Source organism: Lipotes vexillifer, unplaced genomic scaffold (genome assembly GCF_000442215.2).
Source record: "Lipotes vexillifer unplaced genomic scaffold, Lipotes_vexillifer_v1.1 scaffold533, whole genome shotgun sequence".
NCBI lineage: Eukaryota > Metazoa > Chordata > Mammalia > Artiodactyla > Lipotidae > Lipotes > Lipotes vexillifer.
In genome coordinates this window covers 1,276,252-1,287,150 of record NW_006773553.1, presented here as the reverse complement: position 1 = coordinate 1,287,150, position 10,899 = coordinate 1,276,252, and the positions used below count along the sequence as shown (strand labels likewise).

At 53.9% G+C, this 10,899-nt stretch overlaps 1 protein-coding gene across 1 annotated transcript in view; it reads right to left on the bottom strand.

Annotated features, from left to right (window-relative positions):
* ALKBH5 (alkB homolog 5, RNA demethylase) overlaps positions 1–10,899 on the bottom strand; it is a 22,821-nt gene that overhangs the window by 10,066 nt on the left and 1,856 nt on the right. Inside the window, exon 2 of the mRNA XM_007448386.1 lies at positions 3,652–3,732. Within this exon, the coding sequence (XP_007448448.1) occupies positions 3,652–3,732 (81 nt within the window). The remainder of the gene's footprint in view (positions 1–3,651; positions 3,733–10,899) is intronic.

The window sequence follows — 10,899 nt, the reverse complement described above, 5'->3', positions numbered from 1 at the left end:
ACCAGCCACGTACAAAGGAGCCGTGTTCTGCTGAACCAGGCAGCACTTGACCGCCGCGCACCCGTCTCCCCCCGTGAGGCCCTTAGGAAGACTAACGCAGTGCTGACCAGCCTGAAGTGGTGACAGAGGCCCCAGGCCCTCCCTCTGCAGCCTGTGCGATCTTTATCTGAACCTAAGAGAAGGCAGAGCTGGCTCCACCCTACCTGCCTACGAGGAGCAGGGCCGGGCTCAGTGCCCAGGTCCCATCTGTCAGGATGTGGCCTCACCCAAGGACATAGAGTCAGCCAGGCACCCACCAAGACCACATCCTTGACCCCTGGGCAGCGCCTGAGCCAGGATGCACCCCTTTTCATCAGGTCACCAGCTTGTCCTTTTGTACCTGGTGCTGCTCATCGACCGGAGCTGTCCTCCTCTGGACCGGCCTCAGTGCTGGGACTCGGATGAACAGGGCTCTCCCTGCCCCCCAGAGAACACAGCTTTGGAAACTCACAATGGCAAGTGTACAGGCTGTGACAGCAGGGGGTAGGGGGTGGGCTAAGAGAGCTACATGTATATGATGCTTCCTGCGTGTCAAAATGGTTGACCCTCGAGCCTTGAAGGAAGGCTAGGTTAACCAACTTTCGGTGCGTATATGTGGGTCATCTGGGGGGTGGGGGTGGGTCAGAAGGGAAAGCATTCCCCACAGAGGCCACACTGCTGCAAGAGTCTGGGACATCAGTGTGTGGGCCACAGTAGGAGCCGCAGGTAATTTAACGTAAGTGGGAAGGAGACAACAGGGAGAACATCAAGGGAGGAGGCTGGATGGACAGGCAAAGTCCAACAAAGACCTTGGATTTTACTCAGGCAAGAGAGCTACCCTTGCCTCTCCTCTGGTCCCCTGGGTCGGGGGGGGGGGGCCCTGCCTACAGCTGGGCACTTCACCAGCCTAGGGAAGCTGCGGAGGTGGGGGCACCCAACCACTCCTTTCCAGCCCAGTCCCTGGCTGGCTCCTGGACCCACTCAGGGCAGAAGGTCAAAGAGCCCAGTCACCCACAACAGCCATTCTCCTTGGTCAGAACGCTACAGGGGCTCAGCTGGCCAAAGAGCATCCGGGGTGAGCTGGTTAACAGTGTGCAGAGTCCTGGGGACTTCCCTGGTGGTGCAGTGGTTAAGAATCCGCCTGCCAGTGCAGGGGACACGGGTTTGAGCCCTAGTCCGGGAACATCCCACGTGCCGCGGAGCAGCTAAGCCAGCGTGCCGCAACAAATAGTAGCCCCCACTCGCCGCAACTAGAGAAAGCCCACGCGCAGCAACAACGAAGACCCAACGCAGCCACAAACAAATAAATAAACAAAAACACAACAACAGTGCAGAGTCCTAGCTCCACCAAGAAGCATCCGGCTTGGGCAGACAGGTACAGGAGCCACCGCTCGAGGAAGGAAACAGCCAGAAGAATGACCCAACACTCCAGCTCTGGCCACTTCCTCCTGTACCTCCAGTGAAGCCTTCCCTGGGATGAGCTATTGTGAGGACCTGGGAAGGAACACCTAGGAGGCGTTGCCCTGGTTCTACTCCCCCCCCCACCCTCATTCCTGCCCCGGGTGGGCCACCTGGTCTCTGGCTGCCACTGGAGGTACCAGGCACACCTGACAAGAAATGACTGGGAAGGAAAGGCCAGAAGGGAGCAACACATTGGGCTGCCTCACCTCCGGGTCCTGGGTTTTGGACTGTGTTGGGAACCACAGGAAAAGCAAGCGGAAAAGCAGATAAAAACCCTTCTTCTGATGTATTCTGGGAATATTCTTAGGCTAGAGGAGGAACGCTGCCAGGCTGACCACTGACTGGAGTTCCCCTAGGTGCCCAGCGCCCTGCCCGCACCGCAGGACTGTCCCACAGGTCTGGGTCATCTCCATCCTATAGATGATAAAACAGACTCAATGTTCTGACTTGGCAAAGTGGCAGGGCCATGTCAAAGAGACATCACTACCACAATGTACTGGAGCTCCAGACCCAAAGGGCCAAGATGCAGAAGTGATAAACTGCAGTTAAAAAGATGACAAGCCAGGGCTTCCCTGGTGGCGCAGGGATTGAGAGTCCGCCTGCTCATGCAGGGGACAGGGGTTTGTGCCCCGGTCCGGGAAGATCCCACGTGCCGCGGAGCGGCTGGCCGCATGAGCCATGGCCGCTGAGCCTGCGCGTCCGGAGCCTGTGCTCCACAACGGTGAGCGGCCTGCGTACCGCGAAACAAAAAACAAACAAACAAAAAAAGATGACAAGCCAGAGAGTAAGGATGTACTTAAAAAAAAGAAAGAGCTCCCGATGGCCAAAGCTGGGACAAGCTGAGCACAGAACAGACACCACGAGTCCACACTGATGTCAGGAATGAGTGAACGAAGAAATAAACAAGTGGGGGACAAGACACAAAATCTCCTGTGCAGAAGGATTCCAGGCAATCTGTGTGGCGACTCCACCCTCAAAGAGGTGGCGCTCACCCCCAACTCCTCACGTGTGGGCCGCTCACAGCGACGTCCCTCCTGGGAGGACAGTGTGGACAGGGGGCAACAGTGACGAACGCAGCCTCAGCTGGGCGCTCAGGGTCAGCGTTGACAGTGGAAGGTCCTGCGCCCTGGACGTGACGTGAGGAGAGCAGCGCTGCCCCTCTGCGGTCTCCTGCCCAGACCCACGACCCCGGTGTAACCACGAGGCAACACCCCAACTGAGGGGCCTTCCACCACACACCTGGCGGTCAGTGTTACCACGAATAAGGCAAGTCTGAGAAAGTGTCGCAGTGGAGAGGAGCTAAGGTGACACGACAACTGCACGTCCTGTGGGGTCTGGGACAGAAAAGGACGTGAGGAGAAACTAGGGAAATGTGAGTAAAGGATGGACTCCAGTTAACCGTCCCGGATCAGTATTGGTTTCGTGACTGTGATGAACGTACCACACTGATGTGAGACATGACCAGGAAGGGGAACGGAGAGCTCTCTGCTGTCTTCACAACTTTCTGTAAACCTAAACCTGTTCTAAAAAATAAAGTTTACTTAAATTAAAAAGAAAACACAAATAAGGCAAGTTATAGGACATCCTGCTCCAGCCTGGGTCTAGGCACTGTCCTGCTCACTGACGACTACACGAGCCTGGGCAATCAGCCAGCCTTCTCAGGACCCCTGCCTCAAGGCAGGACTGTCTTGACCCAGCGTCCACGTGGTCAGTCCATTCACCTCGTGAGCAGAAAAAAAAGAAGTGCTGGAGATGCCAGGATTGGCAATGTTGGTCAGTGCGTCCCTGACCCCCTGGCCAAAGAAAGGGGACAGCCACAAGCCATGACCTGCTCAACACGCAGCCAGCCACCCACCTATGTCCCCTGTCCTCACCCCCTGCTCCTCCCAGAAGTGAAAACCCAGGCATTTTTAAAGCAAGCTGCTGAGGCGCAATCTAAAAATACTCAGTGAGAAGCACACGTGACCAATCAGAACCAAGGAGGAAGGAAAAGGAAGAGGTGGGGGGAGGCAGGGCCTGGAAGAATGTCCCCCAAATCCCGTCTCAAGACCCAGCCCACAAACACTGGGAGTGTGTGCTTTTGCTCAGCCCTCATGCTGAGGGCTATTGACAGAGGAACCCAGAACTCCACCTGCAGTCAGGTCTGCAGAAGCCAGACACCAGGACACTTACTTCCTGAGGATGATGACTGCTCTGCGCTCCTTGATGTCCTGAGGCCGGATGCAGTGAGTGATTTCATCAGCGGCATATCCACTGAAAAGAAACACAGAGCACGTGAGCACGGAGAGTCGATGGACAACCAAAGATCCCCAGGGTTACAGAGACAGAAATAGGGTCCCGGTCTTAACGGCCACCCTCCACCCCATTACATGACATGTTCAAGGATCTACGTGGGAGGAAATAACGTGTTAAGTTCCAGGATGCTTTTGCCCAGAAACCACTGAAGGGAAAACCTGGGATGAGGTAAAAGCAGGTCTTAAGGCAGAAGTCGAAGCAGGAATCTCCTTGCACAGGCCAGGAGCCCTTCTTTCAAAGGGTCCCCAAGAGGGCACCCCTTCAGTGGCTTTGGAGGCCCATGGAGTGACTCAGGCCAGACCCTGGGGAGAAGGTAAGAACCGCATCTCCCCCTCCCCCACCCCTGGGCTGGCAGAGGCCGCCAAGGCAGACAGACGCTGACAGCACTGAGTCACCAGAGAGAACTAAGGCTGCAAGGTTCAAAAAGAGAATTTGTCTACTTGGAAAAAATGTTTTCAAAAACCTTCATTTTGGGGGATCCAAAATCTTGAAGACAGCTGTGTTTGCAATATTTTAAGAATTCCCATTACACTCAAGTATCTATTTATTTTCTTCATCAGGTTACATGATTTTGAAAACTGCTCAAACCAATGAATGTGGGTAGATGGCTGTCCTCTTCACAGCTAATGTCTGTCCGATTTGAAACTCTGGAAGCAAACTCAGCTCCCTGAGTGCAGGCCCTCACTGGGAGCCTGGCAGCCATGAGGCACTCCCACTAAGCCCTCCACTGAACCATGGCAGCTCTGCAGCCACAGGCCTCCTCCCCCTGCTCAGGGTTCCCTGGCTGCCGCCCGGGACCGCCAATCTTCTCTATTCAGCTGCTAATCAGCTCCTTCTCAAGGGTAGCTGTGAAGACGTGGATGGAGCAATGGTCAGAAACACCACAGGCCTGGGAAGGACTCCTCAAAATGGCCAGGCTGCCCCCACGTGGGCAAGAACTAGATGCAAGAGCGAATAAAAAGTCCTAGAGAGAAGTACCTCTGATTCAGAAATCTGATTTGGGGCCATGTGGAGGGCGGAGAAAAGAGCTCTCATTTTAGGGATTTTCCCCTTTGAGCTGCTCCTCGACCAGAGGTTTTCAATTTGCTCTGTAAATAACAGTCCCGTGAGATAACTACAGACAAATGTCCACAGTCAAATCAATCTGAAAATATTGATGAGTTTAAGAAAGCATTGGTATGTTAAAGGACCTGAGAATTACTACAGCTGACTTTAACTGAGCACTGACCAGGGAACCTTCTCTCAAACAACATCTGTTAACATCTGCAGGCGGGAGTTCCCTGGTGGCCTAATGGTTAGGATTCAGCGCTTTCACTACAGAAGCCTGGGTTCGATCGCTGGTCGGGGAACAATCCCACATGCCGCGCGGCATGGCCAAAATACACACACAAAAAAATTTTAAGGACTTCCTTGGTGGCCCAGTGGTTAAGACTTCGCCTTCCAATGCAGGGGGTGTGGGTTCGATCCCTGGTCGGGGAGCTAAGATCCCACATGCCTCCTGGCCAAAAAAACCAAAACATAAAACAGAAGCAGTATTGTAACAAATTCAATAAAGACTTTAAAAAATGGTCCGCATTAAAAAAAAAAAAAAATCTTTAAGAAAATATCTGGAGGCCCAGAGAGAAATGCCATACAGGGATTGAGGAGTTGAAGAGACCTGGCTTAGAACCTGAGCTCTGTCGCCTTAGCTGAGTCACATGCTGGGCCAACTGCAGGGACAGCAGTAGATTCTCGGGTGTTCATGTGGTGCTGCTCTGTGCTCTGTCACTTACAACATTCCTTTGTGGTGACTAACGATGAGATTGTGAAAAGGGTCAGTGCCTCCTCTCTTCTAGGCAGAACTAGAGTTATATGTCTTCCTGGTTAGCACCCCTAGAGAAGAGCAGCGGGAGGCCCCCCTGCAGGGCTACCATGAGAATTCAGAGAGATAATGCAGGATGCCTGGCACCCCCATTTACTGAGCACGTGACACAAGCCAGGCGTCCGGGACAACCTTCATCCAGGCTCCCCCTGCAGCAGAGGCTTCCTGGGCCCCCTCCCAGGGCTAGGAGCTCTAGAGCTTATCCTATGCTCTCTCTTGTCACTCCACATTAGGGGAGTGCAGATCTGGGCTCCAAGACAGTCCCATATTAACACGGGACTTTCCCAAAGAGTGAAGTCCAGTTCCCCAAAGGCAATCCAAGGCATGTTTCTAAGGCCTAGACCTGCAGTACCGGTTGCAGGCAACCTTCCTTACTGTTAACGAGTGTTACTACTCTGTTTGACTTGGCTATAGGACCTGCCAAGGGCCCTGACTTCCCATCTTCAGCAAGGAACTGCATCCTGTGACACAGAAGCAGCAGATCCAGACGCTGGTCAAATTTTAAGTGCCCCCCACCTCCCAAAGTGCTCCAGAACAAAGAGCAAGTCATGCCAGGTTCCTGTTCCCCAGCCCAGGCCTCAGAAGAACTAGTGCCGAAGCAAGGCCACACGGGCCCACAGAAATGACCCTGGTGCTCACTGACCCCCACCTGAAGAGCTCACTGGCACGGGTCTTCCAGAACTTCCTGGCAGCTATGACACAGCCTACTGACCCCGTCCTCAGTATCAAGCTCTGCTGCGAGTGGGAGGCTCCAAGTCCTATCAGAGGAAGCTCTTCTGTCCAAACTTCAGCAGAAAATGTCCAACAGAGACCACAGAGGATTATTTACTGCTAAGGAACTTACTTGCTACAAGACAAACTGCTTGAAAGTGCCAGTCTGCCAGCTTGAAACTTAATATACCCTGGGTCCAGGCCTAACCTTAGCATGAAGAAAAGTTCCAGTGCCTCCTCCTCTTTTGTTCTCACAGGGAAGGGAGAGGGGAAATACCTGAGGCTGGTACTGCCCTGCACTGAGCCCAAGCACCGCCCCCACCCCCACCCCCATGCAGCAGTGACCAGTGTGCCGCAAGCACCCAGAGCAAGAGCCTGGCTGTCACTCACCACACTATGCCTTAAGAGTGACTCTTGAAAAGTCTCCCCTCTCTTGGGAAGCTCTGCTCAACTCCCCAGGCTGGGTTCCGCCACACCACCCACCCAACCCTCTCTGCTACTGCAGTTCGGCCTTGTGGCACCTGTCTTCCCTACAAGACAGAGCTCTGCAAAGGCCTTACTCATCTCTGCATACAGCAGACGCTAGATGACGTGTGTGTGTGTGTGTGTGTGTGTGTGTGTGTGTGTGTGTCGAGGTCAACGTTCCTACTGCTGTGAAGACTCAGTTTCTACATCTGCAAAACAACAGACTGCAGCAAGTCCTTCCTCAGAGGATCAGGTGTAGGTCAAATGAGGAGTCTGGAAGACTCTTTAAAAGGGGCTGTGCAGGACTACACACCTCTGCTCTAGGGAACAGCCTCGGAGACGGAATTATTAAGGCACAGTTCCAAGGTGGCCGCCATTCCCCATCTACTCTGTGCCCTGCCCAGGGCAGACAGAGCCAGAGATGGAGGGCCTGGCCGAGATCACCAGGACTGCCTGGCGACACCTCCCTCCAGCGGGGGCACCTGCTCTGGCAGCCCCCATGAGCCTGCCTCACCACTGAGAGGTCTACAGGACCTCACTTAGGATTTGGGGGGCAGCAGGCCAGCCACCTGGGCACAGGGGCAGAACTGTGAGCTCAGACTCAAGTTATAATCACACCTGAACCTCCTAGAAGACACACGGCCTAACATGGTGAAGCAGTGCTGGGGCTTTCTGGACCCAGAAGGAGGAAGGCCAACCTGCTCCAAGTCCCAATTCTGTACACATCAAGGTATAAAGAGAAAGCAGCTGAGCACAGAGGCAGCTTGTTTCCAGACACTTCACCAAAACCTCAAGCCTTCGGTCACGTGAAAGAGAATCAATCCCCGCTAACAACTCTAGGACTTCAACAGCCCCATTCTGCAGAGGCAAACTAAGGCCCAGAGAGGTTAAGTAACTTGCCCAAAGTCAAACAGCTAAAGCGGTGGCACTGGAACTCTAATCAAACTCTCGGTTTCAGTGTCTATGCTACACTGGTTTTTGTTTTTTGATGGGAGTGGCGGTGGGGAGAGGTAGGTAACGAGGGGTAGGAAGAAAAGCCCGTCTGTGTTTCCCAGTGACAAGGTCCAATCTGTCGTGGGGGCCTCACTGACCTCAGCAAAGGATCCAGGTATTCCAACCACCTCCAGGGAAAAAGTCCGCAAAGATGAGCCCATGCCTCCAGCGAGTTAGCATCATACCCCAGTAACAGCAGCACACCAATGGCCCAGCCAAAAATGGCCAGCCAGCCCTGAAACTTTTATGGCCTATTTATTTTCTGCTTTCTCTGACCTTCATGACTTAGACCGTCACTAGCCTGCTTGCTTCCTTTCCTTTGCTGCCCTCTGCCTTCTTCTCACGCCTGGCAGAACCAAGGCCGGCCAACACCCCGTAGCTCAGCTCCTCCTGAGAATAAACAGCCCTGACTTCTTCCTGAAGTTCCTCCCCCTCTCACGGAATCAGAAGATTCCACACAAGAGATGTGGCCCAGACCTATCTGCCCTACATTCCCAACTATTTTAAGCCAGAAAGCTAAATTTTGCTTTTAACCAGCTGAACATGATCAGTCCTTTGCCCAGAACTGAAGGGGTGCCCGCTCCACCCAATATCAACTGTTATCTGGAAGTCACAGGCTGCGCTCACCACTGCATGTCTCATGGCTGGGTGATACAGTAATTTCCAGACAGGTGGCTAAGGCCTGGGTCTCTGGGCATGTGGCCACCGCAACCACAGACCACTCAGCAGTGATTAAAAATAGCAGCAAGTATGCAATTAGCCTTGAGGTAATTATTCCAATTAATCCATCTGAAATCTGTTTTAATCTGCCACTTACCATACAGGGAACAGGAAAAGGAATACAAGATGAACTGATATAAGAAAAGATAAAAAAGATTTATTTCTCTAGAGAACAGCATTAAGACAGGACCCACTCAGGCCCAGCATGGAAAGGTTACAAAAAAACTGCCAGCTGGGTTTGGAAAGAAGTTTGAAGCACTTCCAGAAGGGTCTGCTCTGGAATTGCTCTAAATGCCCACGTCTGGACACTGCTGAGTCAATGTTTGCCACACACTAAAATCCACGCTGACAACTATTAAATATAAAACTGTATTCCTGCCATATTGCCTTGGACGGGTACAGACACCACTGCCATCAACAACACAAGTCTGAGTCAGACGAGAACTACCAGAACCCCTGCGCATCTGTAGAGAACCACTGTCTTCATCAGCTCCTTCCATCGGCAGCCTTACAGCTCATCACCTCTGGGCTGGGATACTCACCAGGAAGTGAAAGCAAGCATCCCCTCTTACCAGCTCAGGGAAGAGCCCAAGCAGGACTGGCACAGAGGCAGCACTAACAGGCAGGTGTTCACCCACCTGCACAGCAAGTAAGCTCAGAGAGCTAAGTGAGCAGGTGCTGGAGAATTTAAATTAGCGGGGGTGTCCGGAACCTGAGAGCAGTAGCTCTCCCCTGGGGACGTTTCACCCCGGGGAGACACGTGGCAGTGTCTAGAGACATTTCTGGTCGTCACAGAAGGTGCTTCTGGCATAGTGGACAGAAGCCAGGGATCCGGCTAAACGTTCCAAGAGGCACAGGACAGCGCCCACAAGGACCGCTCACACGTCAACAGGACTGCGGCGGAGGAGCAGGGAAGAGCTCTGCTCCAGAGCTTCACCGAGGCACACGCCACACCAGAACAGGCTGGCTCTGAGAACTAGTAAGGAGCTCCAGCTGCCTCTAGTCGGCACCTACCCCTCAACCTAGCCCCTCGTGCGCTCCCCTCTGCCCGCACCTCTGCTCGGCGACTAACTCCCAGTCACCTCCTAGCCCCCTTCAAGTTCCTGAAAACCTTCAAACTCCACAGTGGAGTAAGACGTCCCCCCCCCAGTGTACTCCTGCGGTTACCTTCCTGGGCTGTTAACTAACCGTCTGTGGCCTCCCCCGGGCAGTGAACTCCGTGAAGGGAAGAGCCATGTTTAAGGCTCCACCAAATCCCTGGCCCCTTCCCTGACAAGAAAGCAGGGGAGCACGAAGTGGCTGTGTATGAAAGCACCCGTAAGGGCCGACCCTGTGCCAGGCCCTCTGCTAGACACCGAATCACCACCTTTAGCTCTAACAGGCCGTGGAAGCTGCCATCACACTATTTACAGATGGAAAAGCCGGCTCAGAGAACACCCACAAGGTCCCAAAGCAAATGAGGAGAGGAGAGCTGGGTTCAAAGCCTGGGGCAGCACTTTTCAGGACGTGGCCGAGCCTCCCACACTGACCCCTCAGCCAAGTCAGAATCCAGGAGGAAGGGACTGGGAAAGCCTCGGGACTGCACTCTTCTAAGGCAAAGATGAAGAGTTTTCCTGGTGATGCAATCCCACTGCTGGTCGCTAACAGACCTGCGCTTTGGGAACCTGAAACCTCTCTTCAATACAGGGTGTGCGTGTGTGGGAGGGAGGGGACTCTGCAAGTCACAAACTGCCTCTTGTGGCCCCCCCCCTTTACACACCGGACCACTGCCAGACCTCCTACTGACAAGCCTGAGGACCTGTGATGATGTGGGAAACCCGTATCCCGTTAAGAGAGCAAATGGCCCTCGTGTGACAGACCCTTTTAAGCACGGAGAGCCCTTCAATGAAGTCAGACACCGAACTGCCTTACACGGCAGGCCACCTGGGAGAGTGTGCCCTGGAAATCCCATCTTAAAGGGCTCTGCCAAGACATCCATCTGGAGCACCACGTAGATCTGAGGAGAAGCCGGGAGCCCACGTGACAAGGGGGTACCTGAGAGGTAAACGGCCTCTAGCTGTCGACGCATAAGGAAGCCAAGCCGAAGTCCTGCTGCTGCTGCCACTGACTTCGCAAACTGCCCCCTCAGGAGACGTGGTGGGTACCACACGGCTCTGCTGCCATTCCCAGGTATGGAGGCAGCCTCAGCTGTTCCCCTCAAATGAGACAGAACACTTGCCTCAGGGCACTGAGAGGGCTCCCGGGACCCTGCTTCTCCCCGTGACCGTGGCCTCCGGCACTGCCCGAAATTCAGAGGTTAAGCTGCTCACAACAGAACTGCAGCGCCTGCCGATCCTGTACTAGGATTTGGTGGTCAACCGAGCTGCTCGGAAGAG